A 27,834-nucleotide genomic window follows, 5' to 3' on the forward strand; every position below is an offset into this window, starting at 1 on the left:
ACTTGCCTTTCGTTCTCTCTAACCCCTTTTTGGGGAAAAAGGGAGGTAGGGGGGGAGAGAGGGGGTTAAAGGGAGGGAATCCCTCCTTGAGGAGGGGTTTTTGTTGTGTTATTTCTCTTTGCTGTATATTTCTGTATATATATTGTAAATACCTGTATATATTGTGTTATATATAACCTGCTTTCCATATATGTTTGTAAATAGAGTCTGCTTTTTTCTCTGACTGAGTTTAGCTGTGGTTTCTCACTCTGTGGGGGAGAGAGAGCTAGGCCCTCTCTCAACCTACCACAGGTACTAGTTCTGATGGTTGGTGGGGACTGGTTTGCTTTAGGCATCCCCTCAGATGGTTCCTCTTCTGTCTCCTCATCCACATTGCCTTCAACCTGCAGGGCCTCCTACTTATTGTGCAAGGGCAACAGGGGAGGTGAAGCAGGCCAGGATGGATTTCCCATGCTTCTCCTAAGAGGGATGTGCACCCATCCCCCCCTGTTTCTGGGGTCACCTCCCTCAACTGGGAGTGTGTGCGTATGTGTGCAAAGCCTGATCCTACATATCTAGCTCCCTTTTGCAATCCCTTATAATCCTGAGTCTTAATATTTTCTTTGCTACACAACATTTCTTAAAATCCTTACTACATGTTCTTTGCAACTAAGACACCACTGTTGCTGACTTTGCACAAGTGAGATTTAACAGGCAGTCTTCTAAATTTAGTAATTTCTCAACAAATTTGTGTAGATACATATTATTTTCTCAGGGTCAAAAATTTTATTACTTTCCTAAGGACAATTGATAATGACAAAATTATTTCTCTTATAACTAGGGAAATATTTAGATTTATTTTTTTAAATTTCTATAAAGTTTCATAAAGATTTTTAGCTATTAGGAACATATAATGAAGGCCAGAGCAATGACTTACTCTGCTTCCCAGAACATGTTTAAAGCAGTGTAAATGTAGAGATTCTCCTGTGAAAACTTAGTAACTTTCATCTTTTTTTTTTTTTCCTCTTTCGTTTTTCTTTCTAATTTCTCCTAAGATACTCTTTCATTCAGCAAGCTGCAGAAATGTGTATAGGACTTAGCACGTGATTACCTTTGTACATAAATGTAATCCCAGAAACATGTCTCAGGAAAAAAAAAAAAGTAATATTAGTCATGATGAATAAAGATTAAGAAAACACATTTCTAAATTATTTAATGATTTAGAAAGTGAAGTTACATGGATGGAAGAGGATATTACTGGGCATCGCATGTAAACTTCAAAAAATGCAAAACAGATAAAGTTAGAACTTCCAATGAGTTTTTACCACTAGATGTTTTGAATTCTTTACTTTACTTTAACCAACTTATGAATATTTACTTGGCTAAAAAACATTTGGAATATGAATAACCAATGCAAACGTAATATTTTTGTGATTAAAAAGTTCAACCAGAATGAAATGCACAGTCAGAAGACCTCATGAACTTACGATAGTGGCAAGTGGCTCCCATGTAACCAGTATTGGTACAGTTGCAATAGAAGCTGTTCCAGGACTGTGAGCACTCACCACCATGTTCACAGTAATTAGGCAAGCACCTAAACCAAAAGCAAATAATGTTTTCACTGTATTTTCCATTAATTTCCATGTCACATGTACTTATCAAGCGTTTACAAATAATGAAAAAATAAATATAGTATCATGAAGGAAGTCTTCAAGCTCAATAGGGAAGATGTTAATTACTAGAAAACTAAGAGAATTTTCCTTCATCTTCCCCCTATTCCTATTGCCTATAATATGGACATTAATTATGCAATAAGCCTGTCAGAACAAAACTAAGTGTAAAATGCATAATTGTTATTTATTACCACACAATTATTGCAAATTCAGTATGGACTGATGAAGCAACGGAATAGTTACATGCTAATAATTCACTGAAAGTTTTGCAGCTGAGAGGATTTCTCCAACAAGGTGTATCATAATGAAGCAACATCACAACAAATTTATTTCTATTCCTCAAACAAACACCCAGGGATTTTTTGTTGTTTAAATCACATAACAAACAAACAAAACCCAACCAAACAAAAATCTCTAACCTTGGTATCTAAGAGCTATTTCTTATTCTAAAATAATTTGCTATTCTAGACAGAGTATTCGCCGTATCAGTTCCATTACCAGAGGTCACTACTAGTAAAGCTAGTTTTCATTTTGGTAATATGAGCAGAAACCTAAAGAATTTTGGTGGTTTTCTTCTAGATTTACAATGGCTGACTGTAAAGGACTATTGCCTATAACTGCTTAGTGCTTGAGACTGCATTTTATACCTAAGTATAAAATGTTACATGAGATAAAATAAGAATTTTAAAAAATTATTCTATACATAACTGAAAATATATTCAACTAGACTGCCACACTAGAATTATTTTATATTTTTTCACCTTAGAAATAATTCTAATTGCGCTATGTATACATGTGTGAATGTGATTCAGCTCTAAAAACGTATTAAAATGATCTTAAGAGAGTATTAAATTAGAATTGTAGAAAGTCCATCAGAGAAAAAGAAAGAAAGGATTAACAAGCAAAGTGTAAGCAAAATAAGGAAAGTGATAGCAAAGTGATACCGGTCACCTAAGAAAGAAGTTATATTTTTCCAGTGAAAGTGCTGGTCTTGTATCTATAATTTCCCCCACAGAATGTATTTCTAAGTCTGTAGATGATATATATCTCACTAAGTTCTAGTTTTGAACATAAAAATGAAATTTAGTCCCTGGTCTTAAAGTTATTCCAATACTAAATAATTTGTTTGAAGGAACCGTATAAATGATGATAGCAACAATCCTTAAGATAAATGCTTAATTTTGCTTTTTTTGAGTATAACTAGGCATAAATAATTATATATATATGCAGAGTCTCTAATATAACTGTCATTCAGGACTTCTAATCCATCCTCTAACAGCTGCTCTATTGTATGTGTTTCAATAATATTTTTTCTTCTCTCACTTCTTTTAGTTAAATATCTAAAAATTGTAAGTAATTTACATGGTCTTCACTTGTATTGACTCCATGCCCACATTAATTAATCTTCCAAATAGTGTTCGCAAGACAAAAAGCTTAGATATAATTGATGATGCTTGAACCAACTTCAAAAGAAGTGAAAGCAATTTAGAGGATAATTCAAATCTTTTAATGTTACACTTTCAATTTTCCCTCTCTTTCAGAGTGTGTAATGGAAAGTAACCACTACCAACATCAAAGTGATGCTATAATTACGTTACATGTTCTGACCCTATGCAAAGTAAGGGTTTATTTTTTTCCTAAGGAAGTGAATCTTCTAACAAAATAATTCTAAAATTAGAAAAAGTATTTCTAATATTTCTCCTGTAGAATGCACTTCACAAATGTACCACTATGCTTAAAACAGAAAAAAGCTCTCTGATTAAGCATTAACCAAATATTTTATATTAAGCTGTTAAGTGCATGACATTTGAAAATAATATATGACTTAAAACCTAGGCAGCAGGCTAATAATAATCACAAGCTAATATGTCACTCATCCAGAAAAGGAATGCACTTTTGATAAAGAAGGAAAACATAAGAACTTCCTACACAAGTTATCTGCTTGTGGAAGTTTAGGCTGGGTGCCTCCAAAAAAGAAGCCACACAGTTGAGACCTCCAGTGTCTAGAGTGTCCAGCGCAGTGGGTGAACAGAGGAAATACTGGTTTTCTACTCATAAATCCTGAACCCTTATAAATCTGGCTACAGAGTTATTCTCTCTCTACTCCCACGGGACAAGGACACTCTTATCTGGTAAAAATGTATACTAATATATACATCCTTATATATTTTACTACTTAATATTTTGAGCAGTGGTAACTTCAGACACTGCCGTTAAGTCAATTACAAAGTATATTTACAGGTTCTGCTATTCAGTTGTGAGCAATACATTCCACATGTGAAGACAGGTAAACAATTCAAGCACGAGTCTAGGGATTTCCAATACAGTAATTTAAATTGGAAATAAAGGCGCTGTGATCTGCAGCTTCCCACAAGGGCGATTCTGTAGCGAATTATCTGGGTACTCGGGGCTTGCTTTCTCTGTAGCTTCCCAGACACTGTAATTATAATTCAAGAGGCTTAGAGCTCAGAGAGGGCTAAGGGGCCTCTCTTTTCTCTTGTCTAGTTCACAGTCTGGAACCACCTTGTCTTGGAAGTGGCTAAGGGGTCTTTCTGTTGTGCTCTGTCACTGGGCTGTAGGAGTGTTGGTTGCCTTGGTCCAGATTCAAGGCCCAAGTGTGGTTTGCCAGTTAGGACAAGCTCTTCAGCTGCAACTCTGGCAGTACTTGGCTCTTGTTGCTTTCTGGGTGAGAACAAGGCAAATTGCCTGCCATTTCAGATGGTTTAAATACTATCTGAAGATAATGAATGCCCTTTGGTAACAGAGAAACCTGACAACTGAACCTATAGGATGGGGCATATCCAAACATAGCCAGGGACAGGCACAGTTCACATGTGTGTTACAAGGTTAATTAAACATGATACATGTTTATCTGAACCATTTGGACCCCAAGAAGTGTCCAGGTTTGCAAATTAACAGGTGCTTAAGTCATTGTCTGGGTTAGGCCATGTTTTGGGGTTTGTCCCTTCAGGACAGAATGGGAGAATATCACAGGCCTTTTTGGCCTGAGTAACTTTTTTCACTGCGCAATCTTGGCTTGTTCAGGCCTAATGTCAGGGTAAAAACTGGGGGCAATTCAGGCCTGGCTAGCCTGAAACCAGACTAGTAATGGGGTGGCAAGTGTGTGTGGGGGGATGGACACAAAGAAAGAGCCCTGGGTGTTTTGTCCTTTAGATCATTCACATAAAATTAGTAGAAGTTGTCAAACAGGCTGAATGAAGGCACTTAAGGCAACCAAAAGCAAGCAGAAATCATTGCAGGAAGAAAGTATTCTCTTTCAAACGTTATGCTGCACAAGTTACCTATTAGATATTGTTTAATAAATGTAAGCAGCTTTAATGTTGGTAAAAATGTATCTCACCAAATGGAATTTATGGCAAGATGTAGAATTAATCTGATAAAAAGAAACATGAGGTTTATTCCTTATGATGAGAAATCAGACAAAACTTAGTATCAGTTACATGGCAAGACAGTCTCGTGTTTTTTTTCCATTCATAATCTTACTTAGATCTCTTTTAATGTGTCTGACTAAAAAATACACATATTTTCACATTTTTTTATGTTTATATGATTCTGTTCCTGTTTCTGTTTCTTTTCTACAAGGAAAGAAGTTCAAGTGGTGTAATAGAAATGGAGTAAGTTCAGTTCCAGAGAACTGAAATAAACAGAAGAGATAAGGGTTTTAGTAGCTAGAAGGAAGTGTCATGAGGTCTATCAGGGATGAGAGGAAGGTGATGTTGAAAGAAGCTTGAAAAGTGAGAAAATTAGTCAAAAGAAGTAGGGTTAAAGAAGAGAAAAAGAAATGTAAATGTATACCATATATATATATATATATATATATATATATACACATATATATATACATATATATATATACGTATATATATATATACCTGAAATACAAATCCTTAGCATATTATATAGTCAGCTATTAACTGAGTTAAAAATCTATTCTGTTGTAGGCCTATCACACTTAGTCCAGCTGCAAAGTCAGGACTGACTCAGTAAGGGATAAATAATACTGTATTTATACAACTGTAGATGTTCTTAAACGTGATAGAAAAATAAATGAGAACATACTAACAGAATGGATCACATGTAGGCAAGTTTTCTAGTCTCTTTACAGAGATTCCTCTGTAAATTGTCCTGAAAAATTAGGTGAAGAACTAGAATTGTTTTTATCTTTGATCCACAAGACATTGTTAGTTGCTTAAAATTATAACCCAGAAAGACGTGCACTGCATTATCTTTATGAATGGAAGGCAGCCACAGACACTGTGTGTCTGAACCTGAAATTTTGATATGTATCCTGGAAAGTCTTCCTCTCTACAGAGGGAGCCACATCATTAATCACTGTTCTATAACAGCATGCTAATAATGTTTATGGCAAGATATGAGATTAGTTCTGACCAGAGCTTAAAACGATTCCTCATTCACTGTGAAGAATACTACCTGCTGTGTTTCTGAATGGGTAGTATATAGAGAGGAGCAATAACTTTTAAAGAACATAGTATTTTCAAGTGAAAATAAATGTAACAGGAGGAGGTTTCTTTACTTGAAAAGAAATGTCTCAGAAATGCAAACTAATTTTAGCTCAGTTATTCTAATTTTATTTGAAGTGCATGGATATCAAATTGTTATACTATTCATTCTAGACTTTGAATTCTTACAAAAGAATCAGCATGCCATTTTTTCGTCACTTTGTTTCTTGTTATCAAGTAAATATTGCAAACAAAACATTAAAATAAATAAATTAATTGCTATTTTTTTCCTCACCTGTCTGTAATGCCACATATATCTATCTGAAGATCACTGAAGTTGCCAAAAATATTTTGCTGAACTGAGATCATATCTACTGCTTTGTTACCAATGGAAATGAGTCGCATGCATCCTTGAAATCCACCAAGTGAAGTATTACATTCAGAAACATTTCCACTGTTAGGGCAGCCTGAAAGAAGCATAGAAACTGGAGCTGAAAAAAAGGTTTTATTGAAAAATTGATATATATGTATATTGAAAGTTGATAATCTTCAATTGTTGCAAACTTCATAGTTTTAAGACTTTAGCCAGATGCTTTTCTTAGTAAGTATGGTAGGTGAAACTCTAAAGAAATATTTCAGTGCAGTTTTACTGCTTTTAAAGCATACACAAAAGCATCACTGAAAATTTGGGTAAATGATAACCCAAGTACCAATCCCAAAGCAATTAATAGAATTAAAATGTGGACAGACTGATTGACCTAAGACAGAAACTGTTAGGTTACAATACAATGTGCACATGATTTTATTTTGCCATATTTTAAGTCACAGATGAAGTAAAATAAGAGAAAAAAACAGTTTCTAAGTACAGTGATTTTAATTTATCAAGCTTCTAGATGATTCTGGCAAGTACTGAAGACAATTTCCCGATGCAGGTCATCAATGACTCAATTAGGAGAGATGGTCTGTTGCACCTGCTACTTTTAGTCAGGGAAGAAGTAGTTAAAACTCTGAAGGCCAAGGACAGTCTTGGTTACATCAAACATGCCACTGTAGAGTTTATGATCCATATAGAAGAGAACAATAAGAAAACCCCAAACAAAACAGAATTACAAGCCTGGACCTCAGAAGAACATATATTGGTTTGTTAACCTGTTTTGAACATGCCATGTAAAATTGACTTGGATAGCAAAAGGGCTGGTTATTTTTCAAGAAAAGCTTCTTTGGAGCATAAGAAAAGTCCCTAAAGATATCAAAATAGTTAAGCAAATGTGGCAGAAGGTCTACAAATATGAATATGGGACCTGTGAATGAGTGCAAAACAAAACATGGAAATAGGGTATGCAGTTTGGAAGGGAATACAAAGACAAGACCTTCATGTCTAGGACATCCAGATCTCAGATGTAATTAAAATAATCAAGAAAAGTGAAATTAAAAAAAAAAAAAAGTTTGTCTATGCACACAACACTATCAAAAGGAAGGTTATAGAGATTATAAGCGCATAGCTCTATGAGACAAGCAACCTAGTGACAGAATCTTGGGAAGAACTGATTTGTGTGAGGTCTTTTTTTTTCACTCTTCACTAGTAATGCTAATTTTTAGGCTTCCTGTGTCCTAGTAGAGTATGAAGAAGGGAAGCAATATCCACATAAAAGGAAGAAAGGAATCAAGGGGCACCTGAGGATGCTGCAGGAGCTGGCCAACGTCCTTGTAGCAACTGTCATTGTGAATCTATTATCATTTCAGTCCTCAAAAAGTCTTGTCAATTTAGTCAAATTCTTGGTGACCAGAAAAGGCAGGTATCATACCCATCTTCAAGAATGACAAGAATGAGAGCACAGGAAAATAGAAGACAGCCTTACTGCAGTCTCTGTCAAGCTCATGGAGAAGATCCTCTCAGAAACTGTTTCTAAATGAATGAAGGACATGAATATAACTGGGTAACTTCAGATTTCAACTTAAACCATGTCTAACAAAGCTATTGGCAATGGGATAGCAGTGAGCATTATACACCTTGACTTTTGCAAAGCCTGTAACATTTTTATATAATTTCCCTATCACCATAGTAATGAGATACACACAGGATGAATAGACAGCGTCTGGCTCATAGACAGTGAATAAAGGGTCATTCACAGATCAGTACTGAGATCTATGCTGTTTAATGCCATTAATGATATGGAAATAGGACAGAATGAACTTTGAGCAAAGTTGTGACTGATTCTGAATTTGGGGCAGGGCTCAAATGCTGGAGGGAAGGGACGTAAATCAGAGGAACCTGGACAGGCTGGAAACATAAGCTGACAGGAATACCATGAAGTTTAGTGAGAACTATTCAAGCTGGAGGATGACTGCTTAGACCCACAGAATATGCCAGCAATGTCTCCTTGCAGCAGAGGTGTCCGATGGCATTCTGGGCTGTGTTATCAAGTGCACAGCCAGCATATGTGGGGAAGTGACCTTTCCTATGTCCACTTGTGAGACCACATCTGGAGCGCTGCAGCTATGAACTTTCAAGTACATGAAAGACATCAACATCCTGGAGGGATGGTCAGGTAGTCAAATAAACAGGGTGTATCAGAAGAAGCTGAGAGAGATGGGCCTGCTCAGTCTTCAAAAGAGAAGATAAAGCTATCTGACAAGAGAAGATGGAATCAGACTTTTTCAAGAAGTGAACAGTGATAGAATAAAGCCAAAAGCCAAAAGTTGAAATGAAAAATTCTGATAAGATGTTATCTGTGAGTTTTTTTACTATGAAGGTGGTCAGTTTGAGAACAGTTTGCCCAAAGAAGTTATGAGATTTTGTCCTTGGAGCTGTCAAAAATTTGTGTGGTCACAGCCCTATACAATATGATCTAATCAGATGTTAGAACAGAGGTATGGGCCAGAAAGTGCCTGGATGTCTTACTCAACCTATGAGCATCATCCTTTAATTATCTAGTATTGTGGTTTGTCTATTATGTACTGATTCTGAAATGCCTTAATCACTGATTGCTAATTAATTAAAAAATGTTAATAAATCAATAAACAACTTTGATGCTAAATTGGTTTAAACCATGTCCACTGAGCAGCTCTTTCCCAGTGGCAGCTGAACACTGCATGAATTAGTACACATAATTTTTATTTTTCTCCTCTGGCTTTGTTCCAGAGGATAATATTACTTCTGGAATGATCTTAGTCAAACAACACTACACTTTGGCTCACAGAATTCAAACACTTTCTTCTTGTTTCATGTTGTATAGAATCAATGACTCAAGAAACTTCTTTATTCTACAGAGCCAATGAATTATTTCTGAAGTCCTGTAAAGACAGTTCAGATGTTTACTGTAATAGAAAGCAAAATTACTGTGGAAACTAGTAAATGTATTCAAATGACTGTACAACAGCATAAATAGCATAGACATGTTTTTAAGAAGTACACAATAGAAATTGAAAATTAAATAAGCCAGTAAATTCTCAGTGTGTTTTACACACTGGTGAAACAAATTGTTCAAAACTCTGCCTTTCTGAAGCAAAATATTTCCTATCTACTTCAAATATTGCTTTAAGAACAGCAAATCCATAGACTTGCAAAAGCACACACACAGACAAACCAAATACAGCTCTAGCCACATACTTTACAGCATTCTACAATAAAATGCAAAAATATACTCTCATTTCTCATGAAAAATCTGATACACATTTTAGAAATGAATACTTCCAAATAAATTCTTACATAACTATAAGGAAAAAAAAAAAAAAAGAAAAAAAAGGCAGAAAACATTTATGTCTTTTGCACTTAACTATTTTACAAAATAGTGTCTCAGATTTTTTTCTTGGTATATGCTTTTTAAAATTTTTGTTCTACTTCTCTTGCATAAAAGACCACAACATAAATATTCATGAAATTTACTTTCCTTATAATTATGGGCCAGATATTAAAGATAAGAAAAAAAATGTTAATAATGAAATATACCTAGTAAGCATTAAATTTTATTTTTTTGTTTAATTCTATTTTTGCCCTTATTGTTGCAATGAGTTATTATACCAGTAACTGAAAGGTAGTATATCCTTGATGATAGCATGACTAGAAATTGTGCTGACATAATGCTAGAGCATTTTCAAGTTTACTACACAGTTTCCTGGCTAAGCATACACATTTCTTACATAGTTTTATTCATTAAAACAGGCATAGTAGCCACCATGTCTCCAGGACACCACTCCTGGAAGCCTGAAGTTCATGTTTTAATAAACAATATATGGGAGCACAGCAAATATCCATATAAACTTATCGAGAAAGTAAAAATGCATTGTGTGCATTTTGACAGTGGTATATGATATAAAAATTTAATGAAAAATTTTCTAAATTTATAAACCCCCTAGTAGTTTTTCCCCAAGTTTTTATGACACACATGACCTGCTGATTTCAGCTATACAGCTTTATGGTGAAATCAGAGAAGATAAGGGATGGATATGCAGTTAGCACTTTCAGTGTGCTTGGAATCAAGAAGATAAATAGAAATGTCCTTGTACACCTTAATTGAATATTCTGCTTTTTTTCAGCTGGTCACATGACTCCTCATGTGTTCACCCATGCCATCTACCTGCAACTGTATAAATCACCTAACCAGCAAAGTGGGAACAGGAATCAACATAGAAGAAAAATAATTAAAAATGTTTATAGAAGACTAGATGACAAATGTGAAAAGTCAGATGGATGTTAATGTGACAGTTTTGATATTTGAAGTCTGCTTGTAAATATGAAATCTATTTACAGGTTATTGCTTCAAGGGAACTGATTTGTGAACAGCCACTTGGTCTATAATCCTTTAGGGTTTTGTATTAATTTTTCAATTTTCTCACAAATCTGAGGATGTCAATAAATAGTCTGGTCATTAATTCCTAAACTGCTAAGAGATGAAGCACTAGTCTAATGCTAAATAATACATTCAGATATGTTTTAACATTGATATTACATAATCCATTCCCAAGTGATTTAGACATCCTATCAGTATCTATTGTTACCTATCAGTAATGATATATGTGTTTGATGACAAAATCTCTTGCTATTATGAAATTATCAATATTCCTAGGGAAATGAATACATTTAAATGTAGTTTTTAGTCACAAGTTATATTCTCCAAAACCAGGAATTTTGTGTAATAAAAAGTGACAGAACTACTAGCTTCTTTCATGTAAAGAGGAAATTTGCACAAGTAAGCAAGGGTTCAATTAAGGTAAGAACTTGATTTCATCCCAGCAGAAGATTCTCACAAAAAGAATTAATTTAGCAACCTAATAAACATTTGAGAGACTTTGTGTGTCTGTCTGTCAGCCAGACTATATTATTTTATCAGACCATGATGCCAGAAAACACTGTTCTAAAAAAGTGACCAAATATTTAGGTTTTATAGAATTCTAAGGAAACACAAATTCAAAAACATGATAGTGGCAACTGAAAACTGTATCCTTTGAGAGATGTCAAAGGTAGCCAAAGGAGTGTTGAGACAAGCCAAATAATTCTCGCCATTTAACTGTGAGTTATTTTGAGGATAAATAAACAATATATTTCACCTCCAAAGTAGAAAGCATCTCCTGAATAAATTTGCAGAGATATGGAGGCATGAGCAGATGAGGTCACATCATTGTCCACTATCACACTGACACGATTCCTTTTGACAGAGAAGGATACAGAATGCCACTGGCCATTATTTAATCCAGCACCTGGGAGGAAAATAAAAAGCAATATGAAGTATAAACACCTGTTATTTGTTATATTATCTGAATGTTACAGACTTGATAGGATGAGAGACAGACAGAGCAATCATAGCCCATACAAAAACTTTGAGTTGTGATGAAAACAAAAAATAATTAGTAAAAACCACATATGTTTTGTGAACACAGAACCTTTGTCCATTCTCTTGATCCACATCTGGTAAAGAAAAAGTACTTCAGTGAATAAGCATTAATGTTGTAATACTCCTAATAAGCAGAAATATATTCGTTTAATACAGTGAATGTGAATCTAAGGAAACTACCATTAAGACATCATTGTGATGGATGATATAGTATTTTACACATAGTTCATGTTTACTACACTATTACAAAGCATTTCTTCACCTTCTAAAATCAAAGATAATCATTATATTGCAACCTACTAAAGTAGCAAAATTCTGTAGATGCTAAAACTTCATCAATTGTCATCTCAGTATCATAACATTATTTTTATTGCCGTTGTCTCTTCTATTGGAAATCTACAGGAAAATTTTCTGAGTCTTTAGTGGCTAGCACCAATTTACATTACCTCTGAATGTGTAGGTGTAAGTTCTCACAAATCAATTAACACTAAAGACCTGATTTTGTGAAGTACTCACATATGTATGCTTAAATAACCTTTTTTATCAGACAAGAGGATGAACATTCTTTTTTTTAAGAACTTTTTTAAGTCAATCATGTTCTTGATTGTTCTTCAGAACAGATACCTCTTTAAGTGCAGAACAAAGAATACAACATTTGAAATTAATTATTTTCTCTAAAATGTGTTGTATATTCTAGAGAAATAATCCAATGATTGACAGATTAGTTAAAATAGAAATAAAAATATAAAAAAAAACCCCAAGGTTTAAAGGCAGTTCAAGGACAACAGACAGGACTCCTTCAAATACATTGCAGGAAAAACTAACACCAGAAGCAATATAGACCCTACTGCATAAGGTGGGTGCCTTGGTGTCAGAGGATACAAAGAAGGTGGAGTTATTAATTGTCATCTTTGTCTCCATCTCTATTGCTGGAGACTGTCCTCAGGAACCCCAGATCCCTGCGGACGCAGATGAAGGCATGACAAAGAATAAATTTTCCTTAGTCGATGAAGACTGACTTGAAGAACAGCTAAGCAATCCAGGCATCCATAAATCCATGGGTCCTGATGGGATGTACTCATGGGTGCTGCGGGAGCTAGCAGAGGTCATTGCCAGACAACTCTCCGCTATGTTTGGTAAGTCGTGAGAGACAGGAGAGATGCCTGACAACTGAAGGAAGGCAAATGATACTCCAATCTTCAAAAAGGGTAAGAAGGAGGACCCAGGTAACTACAGACTGGTCATCCTTACCTCCATCCCTGGAAATGCAATGCAACACCTTATCCTCAATACTCTCCTTAGGCATATCAAGGACAAGAGGGTCATTAGGAGCAGTAAACACAGTTTTACCTATGGGAAGTCATGTTTGACCAACCTGATAGCCTTTTATGAGGACATAACCAGGTGGATAGATGATGGTATAGCAGTGGATGTGGTTTATCATGATTTTAGCAAAGCATTTGATGCTGTCTCCCACAGTATCCTATCCTTGCAGCTAAACTGAGGCAGTGTGGTCTGGAAGATCATGTAGTGAGGTGGATTGTGAACTGGTTGAAGGAAAGAAGTCAGAGAGTTGTGGTCAGTGGGACAGATTCTAGTTGGAGACATGGAGTCCCTCAGCAGTCAATACTGGAACCAGTACTATTCATCAATAACCTGGATGAGGGCACAGAGTGCACTGTCAGCAAATTTGCTGAAGACACAAAACTGGGTGGAGTGGGTGACACATCAGAAGGTTGTGACACCATTCAGCAAGACATAGACAGTGGTGAGTTGGACAGGGAGAAATTTAACGAAATTCAATGAGGGCAAGTGTAGAGCCTTGTAACTGGGAAAGAACAGCCCCATGTATCAGTATAAGTTGGGGGCTGACCTGATGGAGAGCAATGAAGGGGAAAAGGATTTGGTGGTCCTAGTGGATGGGAGGTTGACCATGAGCCAGCAATGTGCTCTTATGGCCAAAAAGGCCAATATCATTCTGGGGTGTATTACAAGGGGTGTGGCTAGTACATTGAGAGAGATTCTCTTGCCCCTCTACTCCGTGCTGGTGAGGCCACTTCTGGAGTATTGTGCCCAGCTCTGGGCCTCTCAGCTCAGGAAGGACAGGGAACTGCTTGAAATAGTCCAGCACAGAGCCACAGTGATTAGAGAAGTGAAACATCACCTTTATGAGAACAGACTAAGGGATCTGTGTCTCTTTAGCTTGAAGAGGAGACTGAGAGGTAACCTCATCAATGTTTATAAATATGTAAAGAGTGAGTGCCAAGAAGATGGAGTCAGGCTCTTCTTGGTGACACCCAATGACAGAACAAGGGGCAGTGGGTGGAAGCTGAGACATAGTAAGTTCCATGAAAACATGAGGAGAATTTTTTTTCACTGTGAGGGTGCCCAGAAGGGTTGTAGAGTCTACCTCCCTAGAGATACTCAAAACCCACCAGGATGCATTCCTGTGTGATCTGGTATAGGTGGTCCTGTGCTGGAAGGGAGTTTGGACTAGATGGTCTCTCAAGGTCCTTTCTGTGATACATTGAGTCCAGCCCGCCTGCAAAGCAGGATCACTTAGGTTAGTCCACAAAGAAATGCATCCAGGCATGTTTTGAAAGTCTTCAGAGAAGGGGGATCTGGGAAGCCTGTTCCTGTGCTCTGTCACCCTCACTGTAAAGAAATTAATCCTCATTTTGAGATGAAGTCTTCTATGTTCAAGCTTGAACCCATTGTTTCTTGTCTTATTAGTGAGCACCACTGAAAAGAGATTGGCCTCATCCACTTGACACCAACCCCTCAGATATTTTTATACATTTTATATTTTTATTGATGAGAGCCCCCCCTTTAGTCTTCTTTTCTCAAGAATAAACAGCCCCAGACATCTTTCACGAGATCAGGCTGCACAAAGCCCTTTTCACCCTCACCTTGAACACTTCCAGGGGTGCAACATCTAAGTATAACCTCTTTCAATTTAAAACTGTTACCTCTTGTCCTGACACATTTTTCATTTAAAAAAAAAAAAAAAAAAAAAGTCTCTTTCCACCCTAATTATAAGCCCGCTTGTAAGTACTGAAAGGTTGGAATTATTGCAACAATGTTTTCCCAGAGCTTTCTCTTCTCTTGGCTGAATAACCTGACTACCTTAGCCTTTCTTTATAAGAGAGATATTCCAACCCTTTCATCATATTCATGGACCTCCACTGGAACCACTCTGACTAGTCCATGTTTTTATTGTGATGGGAAACACAAAGCTGGAAACTGTACTACAGGATGCGTCTCATGAGAGTGGAGTGGAGGGAAGACCTGCTGGCCACACATTTTTATATGGAATAGGACTGAATTGGCTTTCTGAGATGTGAATGAATGTCAGAAGCTCATGCACTGTTCTCATTTACCAATATGCCCAAGTCTTTTTTTCTTCAGGGCTGCTCTCAGTCCATTTAGGCCCCAGTCTGTGCTGGTAATGAATATTACCCTGACCCTGATGCAGATCTTTCACTTGGTGTTTTTGAACTTCATGTCCTTTGCATCAAGGACCCCAGGCATAACTGCTTTTAATTTAGTGTTGAGTCACAAGAAAAATCTGTTTCAAATATTTCAATATTTGACTGTGAAGTAAAGCAGGTTAGAGATTGCCCAAGCATAAGATTGAATGAATGACTGAAGGAGATAATGTATATGGATTATTAGGGGATCAATCAGAAATAATAATAAAAAAACCCCTAGTTTAGAAAAAGTAATATATAGATTAGTCTGAAGTATAACCACCAAATGCAATGATAACATCACTTAATTGAAAACTGTATAGAAATTAAAAGCTGCATAGAAAGACAGGGTTATTTGAATAAAGCTGCTTGAGCAGCTTGCAAAAGAGGCTACAAAGGGATGACATTAAACAACCATTCTGTAAAAGGATATGGCTGATTAAAACATAATCATTCATGAGTTTCCATGTCATTCTCCTTTTTTCTATAGGGTTTAAGAAACGTTTTAAATTACATGAATATAAATTGCAGAACTGTGCATAACAAAATCAAGAACAACTAAACAAAAAATGCTCTGATTTAATTATCAAATACTTTGTGTGTGTGTGTGAAAGCAAGGCCATAAGCCTTTGCCTGTAGGGGAACAAACTTATCCAGCTATCCATGATTTAATTATTCAATCTCCAAATGCATTGCATTGCTTCAGAGTAACAATCAACACTACAAAAACTCCAGGAAAAAAATCCCTATATGGTTTTGTTAGAAAACATATTGGAGTAGAATAAGTTGGTTTTGCAGTAGTTTCTGTCTTGATAAAGTTTATTTTGAGGTGTTTCAAATAATACATTATACAGTGTGTGGCAATCTCAAAAATTGAATAAATTGCTCTGCATATAAGTCTACAGTTGTAAAAATGTGCCACCACCGTCAGGTCATCTGTTAAAATGATGCTACATAAGAATATTTTCTTCAATATACATCATCTAATTGAAATGAAATTGAAATAGCTCCTAAAAATCCAAATTCATCATTGATACCAGTGATATTCCTTACTAAGTATTCAGCATTATCAAATAATGAGCATAGGAAAACCTCTTGTCATTGAAATATTGTTCTTAGGGCACTACAAAAAACACCAGGGCAGATAGGATTATTTACCTTAGAAAGAGGATCAAAGGATTTATTTAAATTTCAACATTATCTATGGTCTTTATTGGCTTACAATCTTTTCCTGAGTTAAAATAAACTGTTTCAAATTTCACTTTTAATCATTGTACATTTCTAGAGACATAATGAGCTTCAGATTATATTTAGATTTTCTTTTTTCTTTTTCCTTTTTTTTTTTTTTCTTTCAAAGGTAGTTTTATTTAATAAGAAGGAATTGTATGAAGAATCAATAACAGAACTACCACTCAGGAGGCCTCGTCTTCAGATCCTGTGGCTGTTTCTTTGCTCTGCTTTGCTCTCTTTGTCTTACATTGCTAAGCACATGAGTTGTAAATATTTTAGGTATGTGCTTCTTATTTTGTGATTTTATGAATTAATTTTTTTTTGTGAAAATTTTCCCAGATTTAGGGGGTATAAACAGATTTAGGGGGCATAATTTTTTTTTATTATTATTATTATTATTATTATTATTATTATTATTATTATTATTATTATTATTATTATTATTATTATTATTATTATTATTATTATTATTATTATTATTATTAATTTCAGTAACTCCTTAGTTTACTTGCTGTACTTGTTATTGCTCAAGCCAAACCAGCATAAACAGTATCATTAAGCTCTCGATATTCTGACTTTGAAAATCCCTTGGAAGATGCTTTAGGCTTGGTTCCTATCACTAAGAAATACACTCTATACAAGATTAAATTATTCATGCATTCAAATCCTTAACTTGTTTTCTAAATACCAATGCAAAACTAAAGTTTTTCTACTTATTATTCACCTATTAATTCAGTTTACATTGCTATAACTAATTTGGCTTCTTTTTCACCGGTAACGTTTGTCTTTATGAATATGAAATATGAAACATTCCATTATGTACCATTCACAATAAATATATAATCAGCTAATGTATTTGATATCATTGTTGTGTTTTCTGCAGACAAACTAACCATAACGTCCATGGCGTATTCCTCCAAATAGTAATTTCTGGTTATCTTTACTTAAGCATACATGAACCATACCAATCCTAATCTCATTTCCTCATCTTCATAAATTCTTTTGAATCCCATTTACCTGCCTAATCTCTTTAATCCTGTTTTCTGTTTCTGAGAATTCATTCTGCAATGGTCATTTTAACCTTCCACTGGAAATAGATAACATTCAATTTGCTTACAGAGAGGATGAGAAACTCTGAGGCTGCTGTGATGTATGGAGTGTCACAGCACATTATACTGCTGATGAAGTGTATTATCACATTGAAGGTATTATCACATTTTTTTAGAATGTTGTGGAAAATGGAGATCTTTTTGCCACTTTCCTGCTCTCATATTTCATGAATTAAGGAAATTCCTCTTTGCTCCTAAAAAGATGAGAGCTGGTTCTCAGAATCCTAGCTGGGTACTGCATTTGTCTCATCCTCTTGTCCTTATGTATTAGAAGAAGACTAGAGGACATACTCTCTGGAAATATTATCTCCACTCTGAGGGCTGCCTAGCAGTGCACACTACCAAAACTATATGACCTAGATTCACTTCAGTGATTAACTACAAAATTGACCTTTTATATCTCAATTATTATGTCTCCTCAAGTTCTTAATTTCTTTTGCCCCAATTTTCTGGAGCATAACCTGGTACTGGACATTCACTGTCCGAATTTAATGAACAGCTCTGTAAATGAGACCTATACAAAATAGCAAACACAATATAATTTTATGGAACAAAATAGTTACTTAATGCCTTGTGAAGGCACTTACAACTGTCGGTTGAAAAACATCTTAATGGATTAGCTAGAATAGGTAGCTAGACTCTTTACATTTCAGAACTGAAAAATTTGCTTAGATACCCTAAATGTCCCAGATTAGACACATAAACTTTACATACAATATGTATGTAAAGCCAAAATTTCAGCTTTACAGACTATATTGCAAGAAATCTCCACATAATTGTGTGGGAAAACACATAAAGATGCATTTGTAAGAAAAGAAAAAAAAAAGTATTTAGAAATGTCTGTGATTAAAATCAGAGAAGGAAAGTGTAGTTACATACAGAGTAGTTGTAAAACTTAGTCAATAGTGTAGGTACTAATTTAAATTACTTTGTATTACTCAACTTTTTATGCATAAGAATCTTGGATATTTTCTTCATTTCTGTTACCTGCAGTGATGTCACTTAGTACTTTTCCTGGCTTGTGAAGACGGAATTTAATTTTCCCATCACTCAGATATAAGAGGAAACCTTCTGAAGCCTGGTGGAGTTTGCTAGATAATAGAAGTCCCTCCTTGTTCCAGGTGCGAAACTCAAAACTCATGAATATTTCATCTTGCCCTGCTGTGCCTGGAAGTGCCAGGTAACTACTGGAGCTCAGAAATGTAACAGGAACCATCTGTGGCTCTAAACATGAGAAGGATGCATTGCCCTAGAAAGAAATGAAACAAATATGGCATTACAAACATTTGGAGGTAAACAGTCATGAGAAATTTTGCAGGGTTTCAAAATATTTTGCATAGAACCTGAGATTTGTAATACTTGCAGGTTAGTCCAAAAATTAAGTGTGGATATGTGCGATCATTAGCTTATTAAATGTTTACCAGGTTGTTTCACCAAACCAGACCTATCTGCCTGATGAAAGAGTTGCAAGGACCTTTGAATGAGTGAGGTAAAATCCTAAATTATGAGTGATTTAATGGTATTTCAGAAGTTAGACAGACATGATTTCTTTCTATTTTGGCTCAGCCTCAGGAAGTATTAGGGACTTGGCAAATTTCTGAATTTCAGGTTAAATGCCACTGAATGCAAATTTTGGTACAAATATTTGCAGAGAAAAATATTGAGTGTGGTTATTGATGCTTAAGGCAGCATTGAAATCAAAAGAAAAACATTTTTGCCAGACCACGGAGCAATCTTTCTGAATCAATGAAACCAGAGATGTGCACTAGCTTAAGTATTTATCAAAGGAAATCCCACACGTAAATGCATAGTACTTACAAATGTAAAACACATACTTCATAAATCAGGAGAAAATATATTTTCAAGCAGGCCCATATGGACCAGACCATAGGTTGTATTTGGATATCTAGTGGGTGTTTTATGCTTGACTGCTTCTGTAATCACTCGTTCTTATTTAGTTATATAAATAAACTTGCAGATCAATCAATTGACAAATTCTCAAACTCTCAATTTAAACTGTATCAGTTGTTGTATTAATATAAATAAGATTGGAATTAGAATAACATATTATTTGCAGCTAGTATCAGAGTTAGTTAATACTTTATTACTCTTAATAATGATACAATATGCACTTTGACATGCTGACACCATTTGAACTTTACACACTCTATGAACTACATGCAGTTTGAACTATAACTGTCTTTAAAATTTAAAGCACATTTAACTTCAGTTCAACATGAAGAGCTTTGTAGCTTTTTAACATACACAGAACTTTGACCTTATTGTAAAAATCTAAAAAACCCATAACTTAAGAATAATACTCACTAGCCCCTGGCATGTCAAGACATGAAAGTGTGTCTGTTTTAATTTTCTTCAAGGAAAATATATAAATAAATAAAAGCTCTGTCTTACGAACTTATCTGCAGAGAAATGAGTAGTCAGCTGAACTGATTTACAGTGAAAAGAGAGTCATCAGATTAATAAACCTTGCAAAAGTCAAATGCTTATCATGTGCTGATTCCCTTTCCATGACATCTGAACATCTACTTAATACTGTATCAGACCAGCAAAGTGGTTATTTAAGATTCCATGGTAACATAAATACTTTCTGGCACATATATATTATTAAATGTTTCCTATATAGACCTGAAAGCAGCACAAACATTTAAATCATTTGAGGTGAAGATGATGACATTTCCTATGACGATAATTTCATGTTTCCCTTTTCACTATAGAAGGTCCTCACAGAACCTTCTATAATTGCCCTCTCCTCAAAATCCATCAGCATCATGGACAGGATATTATACAGAGGCATCAGTCTGGTTAATTTTGGAATGTTTCATATGAGCTTCACATAAGAAAAGATGCTTGTTATACTTTTTTTGGAACAGAGCACCAAATTTGATTGTTCATATTCTGAACTGAAATCCAAATCAAAAGGTTTAGATGAAAGCATTTTATATTTTATTAATTATTTTGAACTGATTGTTTCCATCATATTTCTGCATTTTTTGCTGCTAAATAAACAATTATTGCAAATGTAGATGGCTCTTGCGCTATTGGGAAAAAAAAAGGAATTAGTAAAGTTTTTGACAAATTTCTGTAATACTGAAGAAAGTTCATACATTGCAGGAAACATTTCTGTCAGCAATAGGGTTTTATCTAACACTGCTCTTGGCCATGTTACAATAGCTACATTAAACCCACTAACCTAAGCTACAGCTTTCCAGGACACTATAAATTAACAAACAGAACACATCTACAAAAATTATAACGAAAATAGAGTGAAACAGCACTCTTAATAACAGAAGTCTTTTCAAATGGGCTGCATATATACATTCATAGAAGTCAAAGCCAGAGCTTTGATGACTTCAGCTATATCTTGCATTGCTATTTTTTTCTTTTATGTCCAGAACAATAGATAGCAATGCATCCCACATTGTCTATGGATGAATCTGTATTGCAGCAGACATAAAATAGCGAAATTAGGTGACTTCTCTGTTTACCTTTCATTAAACAGTATAGATTTCAATAGAACTTCACATTAAAATATTGTATATGAAAGTTCTTATGATATTTTTCTTTTATCTATTTCACTTATTTATTCTTTCTTAACTATGAATCTCTTACCACAAAGTAGATCTGGGATTTATGCCTCCTGGCCAGGTCAATAATGTTCACTCCATTATAATAAATATTTTCAAAACACCCATGAAAGTTCCTGTGTGAAACTGCCCCTGATTTTCCAGGCACTGGGATCCCTCCAAAGCTGAGCTTAGAAAGAGAAGAGAAATCAATGATACTATTAAATAATTTTCTAAGGAAAGATATTGCCAATAGAGTAAGAGCAGAAATCAAAGACTGGCCGATAGGGAATCTGCTACTTTTTGGCTATGTCTTTGTATCAATCCTATGTATTAAAAGAACAGGATAACCAAAATAAGGCTACATCAAGTCATATGTGCGCATTAAACTTTTCTGAAATGTTGGCCTTTTGTTTCCTTCTCAGTGTGCTTCTTAACAGTTGCTTATTGATTTTCACTTAGAGCCATGGAACCAAGGAAGACAAGAACCAGCACATTATACTGATCTCTCTGCTGCATGCAAATCATAACTACCATAACAGAGAACAATAGTATATTAAATTGTTCTAGGGTGGATTCAAAACAAATGAAAGTAGACATTTATTCTCACTAAAAATATTTATGCTATGCAGCTCCTTGATGTAATACTGTAGGTTAGCTTGAGTTCAGAAAGGGTTTGGAAGATGTAATAAAAAATAAAAATCCATTGAAAGGTATTAAACAAAACATATCACTCTGTTCTAGTAAGTCCCTAAGGCAGTGACTGTATAAAAGTACTAGTTTATTTTAATAAAGTATTCTCACAGGACTGACCTGGTTTATATTTCCACTTCTGGGCACCATCAGAAGTAGGATGCCAGTTTAAGATATCTTTTGAACTCAACCCTTTCTATGCTATTCTGGTTGATACTGTAGAAACAGCTAGTTTAATCTATTTATCTATTAATTTTGAAATTTCACCTAATATTTAAAATTAATTCCTGAAGAAAAAAGCAGTAAATATATAATGCTTTCTTAAGTTATGAAACTGAGAAATTTTATAGTCAGAAATTAAATTCTAGTAATTCTAAACATAGTGGTTCATACTTTTGAGTAAGTTTTTAGACTTTCACCCACCTTTGCTTTCCTTTGGAGTTTGTATGGGTAATACATATGTCAAATTTCACTATGTTGAAGAATGGAAAAGTTAATTTGCAATGTTAGTTGAATTCGTATAGTAAGTCTATTTGCCAGTTGGTTAAAACTATGATTGGTTTGGTTTTTGGTTTGTGGTTTGTTTTGGTTTGGTTTGGATTTTTTGTGATCCTACACCCTTGGTATTGCGATTTAATATTCAGAAGTGTAAAGTAGAATCATTAATTTAATCTTACAAATGAAATTTTTTAAATGGAATCTTGAAGACATGAAACAGCATGAAACCTTCCTCTAAACTGCTAAAAAACTTTGATAAGTAAAATGAAGTAATTTTGAACTGTGGGTACCAGATATTCTGTTCCACCACTCATTGTCTCAACTAACAAACAGGAGAGGGGCAAACATAAAGCAGCCAGTCATCACATTAAAATTGTGAAACAGTGATATTTTTAACTATACTTCAGAAATTGACACAGCAAACTATATCTACTTTTTTTCATTAATCTAGCATTTGTTATGCAAGATTTTTTTCACCGTACATTTGCTAGATTTAGCAGGAAATTAAAAATGGGTTTATGTTGATTTATTGTAATTTTCATCAAGGCATTAAATAATAACTTTGAGTTGGAGCTCATTTATTTATATAGTTTTTATCACATTCACTGCACTACTAAAACAAAGATACTAAAATAAGGACACTTTTGAAAAATTTACGTTACATGTCAGATGGAGCATTGGTACTTTCATTAATGTGATATTTTTCTTTTTTTCCCCTTCAATTTATTCATTTAGGGACAGAAAAACCCTGAAGTCTTAATCACTACAAACTTCCTCAAATTCTGCCTCCTTTGCTTTCACTGCATTTACATAACAAAGTCAATAAATGTAAAAAAGGAAAGGTAATTTTCACACCTCATAATCAAGATCCAAAGAATTGAACTCTCCTTTTGCGTGAAAATGATGAGTGTGTTTATCCACTGTAAAGTTTACTTGATTGTTAAAGTGCTCAATGAGAACAGAATGCCAGTGCTGATCATCCAAAAGGCTGCCCAGTGTAATATTAATATGGGCATTAGAAGGGTGAGTTTTAGTATCACCTTGAAAGAAGAAATATAAAAACTATTAATTCAATCAAAATATATAGCTATTCAAATACATACTTTTGGTTCATTATACTCTATATATTAAAATCCGCTTAACAAATCAAAAGGAGTTTCAGTCAAACAATACCTAATAACTATATTAGAGTTTATGAGCTGTAGCTGGTTACCTAAATTAATGAGTAAGGACAGCTTCCCTTTAATTAATTCCAGGGTGATATGGTCTCCATTTTGTCCTTCTCTGTGGAGGAGAATTCCATCACTTTGCATTGTCTTAAACTCCAGAGAAATCACATCTTTCAGTTCACTCATGGGTTTTTGATTAAATGTGTAAATTAGACAACTTTTCCCATCAAAGCCAACCACCTCGGACCCTAGAAGCAAGGAAATGAAAGATAATGTATAATGCTATGTCTAAAAGAAACAGTTTTGTATTACTTCAATATGATATGTCTCACCACTAACATCCCTAGATTCACCTGTGCCCAATAAATTGTAGCTTGTTTCTGCTGTTCCTGTCTTTCCCCAAATGTTGACTGTCCTGCTTTAATGATGATGCTTTCACTAAAGTGAGGTGTTCAAAAGAGCTCTGACTTCTGTTTCAATCTAGAACTACAGTCATATGATCATAGAATCATAGACTGGTTTTGGTTGGAAAGGACCTTAAAGATCATCTAGTTCCAGCCCCCCTGCCATGGGCTGGGTCAACATCCTACCAGACCAGGTTGCTCAAGGCGCCATCCAACCTGGTTTTGAACGCTGCCAGAGACTCCACAACTTCTCTGGGCAACCTATGCCAGTGCCTCACCACCTTCATGTCCTATGTTACCCTCATGTCTCATCCAAATCTAGCTTCCTCCAGTCTGAAGCCATTACCCCCCATCCTGTCACTCCATGCTTTTATCGAAAGGCCCTCCCCAGCTCTCCTGTAGCCCCCTTCAAATCCTGGAAGGTCTAAGGTCTCCATGAAGGCTCCTCCTTCTCTAGGCTGAATCCCAGCTCTTAGCTTGCCAGTTATCGCAGCTATTACTGCAGCAATCATGAAAGGTCTTACTTGCCCTGGAACCATGAAGTACTTTGACCATTTCGGTTCTTATTGTATTCTTAGGGTAAAAATCTCTGTTAATTTATCTGCAATTGACTCCAGTTAACAAAATTAAGAACAAAAAAATCACATTCATTACACTAAACTGCTTTTCAGGGCTTTTATGTAGCCTGCAGATTTATGCTACTGTTAAAACCAATCTGGATATCTGTACAGGAATTAAAAATAATATCATGGTATACTATTTTTGAAAAAGAAAAAATAACCAGACAACTTGTCATCTCTAAACATGACCTAGCTCTATCATAAGGTTTTTGTTTGGTTGATTGTATTTTTGGTGGTTGGTTTTGGGTTTTTTTTTGTTTTTCTTTTTTTTTACTTTTGCCATCATTGCAAATGATGACTTTAATTAACCTGAATTGCAGTTTGGGTATTGAAATACAGGACTTTGTATCATCACTTTTTTTAGTATGGGTATCACAGAACCACAGAGTGTTTGAGGTTGCCATGTATCTGAAGATCATCCTGTCCAATTTCCCTACTCAAACTAGGTCAGCTCCAGCAGGATTTTTAGGGCTATGTTTAGTCAAGTTTTGAGTATTTCCAGGGAGAAATGAACCTCTCTGAACCATGTCCAACCATTCTCACAGTATTTCAGTTCATGCCCAGTGCTTCTTCTCCTTTTATTTGACACCACTGAAAACATCCTGGCTCTGTCTCCTTTACATTCTCCAATCAGATATTAATACACCTAGCTAAGCCTCTTGCTGAGCTTTCTGTTTTCTAGACCCAGCTCTCTGAATCTCTGATCATGTGGCAGACACTCCTGTGTTTTAATCATATTTGTGCCCTTTTGTTTAATTTGCTCCTGTATGTCTGTGTCTTTCTTGTAGTAGCTAGACTCAGTAATTTAGACAAGTCACATTAGAATAGAGTGGAAGAATAACTTTCCTTGAGCTGCTGGCAACACTCTTCTTAAAACAGCCCAGGATGCTCTTGGCTTTCTGTGTTACAAGGGCATATTGCCAGCTCACGGGTAAAGGTGTTTATCAGAACCCTCATGTCTCTTTGTTCAAAGCCACAGTCAGCCCCCACAGTGTGTACTGAAAAAATCTTCTAGGGATTATTTTCTCCACAGGTGCAAGTCCTTCCCTTTCTTGAACAGCTTGAAATACCTGTGAGCCTATTTCTCCAGCATGTCTGGATCCATCTGAATGACATAATGCAACTATAGCAGGTCAATTAGTCCCCCATATTTTTATTGGCTTGAAACTTGCTGAATGTACACTCTATCTTATCATCCAGGGCAGTAATAAAGATGTTAAACAGCTTTAAAGAAGTATCAATCCAAGGAATACACCACAAATGAACAGACTTAGATTGACTTGTACCATTGATCACAAATCTTTCAATCAGCAGTTTAACCTTATTGGCTCAGACTTGGGTAGAGGCAGGTCTGACTTGGAGCTGAGAAAGCTTTTCAAAGCTTCTTACAGGAGCCATACCAGTAGCACATGTAATGAATAAGGGTATTAATTAATGAATAATGGAAAAAGTAATTATTATATTTTTATTATTTATTAATACAAATTAATTAATAACCTTTAAACAATATTTAGATTCAGATACTAGTGCACAGTCATGGAATATATCCCATAAACTGGTACATTATAACAATTTTGAGCCAAATTAGAAAAATACAAAAATAGTTATTCAACTATAGAACCACAGGTGCAATTCTGGTGCTTGTCCAACAGATGGTGACTTGACAAGATGCTTGCATCTGCTAAAGAGCTAGAGAGACAATGTATCAGGCACATACAATCAAAGGAAACTTTCAGAGACTTAAATCAATTTATAATCACAAATTATGAATCCAGGCATAAGCAGGGTGCTGCTTATAAACCATAGGTTACAATACCATGCAGACTAAAGCATGAGGATTTTAAACAGAACCTTAACTGGTGTTAAACATGTTGCTATGCAGGTTGCTAAGCTACTTTTACGCTGACTGCCAAGGATAAGGGAGTTGGCAGGGACTCAGCTGGGGCAACTGTGGCAGCTGCTGAGGTTCCAAGGCTCACAGGGATCTGATGGTGCTGTAGCTGGTCACTGCCAAAGCTCAGGGACTTGCAGAGACCCAGTGCTGGCTCTGAGGGACAGTCCCTTCTGGACGTGTGGAGGCAGCTTTCTCCTGTGTCATTGGGGGTGTGGCATAGACTTCTCATGACAGGCAGATTCACCTGGATTGGCTCTCTTGAGTGGCTTCCTTGGCACTGAGGTCCTGTGGAATCAGCAAGGCATTCTGGGCGGCAGTTGCCCTTCTAAGGCTGCTGGAGAAAATAGAGGGGGCAGTGTGGAGTTGCATGACTTTTGCCTGGCTTGGCTCAAAGTGAGCTAGCAGCAGATTCCTTTGGCAACTCCTTTCCTGTTTCTAGGATTATGGGGCAGTCCTTTGTGAAGTTGTATGGGGCACTTTTAGGTTGTCCCAGCAGAGCATGGTGCTCTGAATCACTCTAGGTCAGCTTTGACTTACAGGGCTGTGGAGTGACAGTGGCAGTTCCTTCTTCTGTGACTCAGCAGCTGGCACACATGATACGGCTCAGCATGGTTCTTGCTTTGCAAGCTGGCACACAGAGGCTTTGGCTTGCAAGTCTGACTGTCTGTAGTTGCAGAGCAGCTTGTGAAGTACTCTTTGCAGATTTCTGGGTAAACTGAGGCATGCTGGCACTTCCCAGGTAGCAAGCTTCTCTCCGGATTGCAAACAAAGGCAGAGTATGTAGAAAAGAGCAGCACACATGCATGGAGCAAAACAGTGCAAAAGAGCTTAATAGCAAAGAGCAAAGAGCTTAAGCAAAGAGCAAATTGTTTACAATTTGGGGAATATTTATAATATGCTCAAGGCTTAGATTTAGCCAGTAGTCAACCTTGGTAAGCGCCTTTAGCCAATAACAAAGCATGTGGCTAGAATTATGCCCAAACTTGGAAGAAGCACAAGCATCCCACAAGGTGGGTGCATGATCTTATTTACCCCAAAAAAGGCAGGTTGGGTTGTTTACCCCAGCGTGGTGATGCCTCGCCCTTTGTTTACGCAGCTCTGGGGGCTAACACCCATTCCAGAAGGAGAGGGAAGCAGGGGGGATGTGAGCAAAATATGTTGGGACAAGTTTTTACAATATTTGAGGCATAAGTCAGGGC

The 27,834-nt window shown here is 35.8% G+C and overlaps 1 protein-coding gene across 1 annotated transcript in view; it reads right to left on the minus strand.

Annotated features, from left to right (window-relative positions):
* CNTNAP4 (contactin associated protein family member 4) overlaps positions 1–27,834 on the minus strand; it is a gene marked incomplete at its 5' end in the record, with an annotated part of 280,039 nt that overhangs the window by 90,387 nt on the left and 161,818 nt on the right. The window contains 7 exons of the mRNA XM_054177755.1: positions 1,467–1,573; positions 6,429–6,600; positions 11,681–11,830; positions 18,761–19,022; positions 21,404–21,547; positions 23,404–23,588; positions 23,762–23,965. Coding sequence (XP_054033730.1) covers positions 1,467–1,573; positions 6,429–6,600; positions 11,681–11,830; positions 18,761–19,022; positions 21,404–21,547; positions 23,404–23,588; positions 23,762–23,965 — 1,224 coding nt within the window. The remainder of the gene's footprint in view (positions 1–1,466; positions 1,574–6,428; positions 6,601–11,680; positions 11,831–18,760; positions 19,023–21,403; positions 21,548–23,403; positions 23,589–23,761; positions 23,966–27,834) is intronic.

The sequence above is a fragment of the Dryobates pubescens genome, chromosome Z (genome assembly GCF_014839835.1).
Source record: "Dryobates pubescens isolate bDryPub1 chromosome Z, bDryPub1.pri, whole genome shotgun sequence".
NCBI lineage: Eukaryota > Metazoa > Chordata > Aves > Piciformes > Picidae > Dryobates > Dryobates pubescens.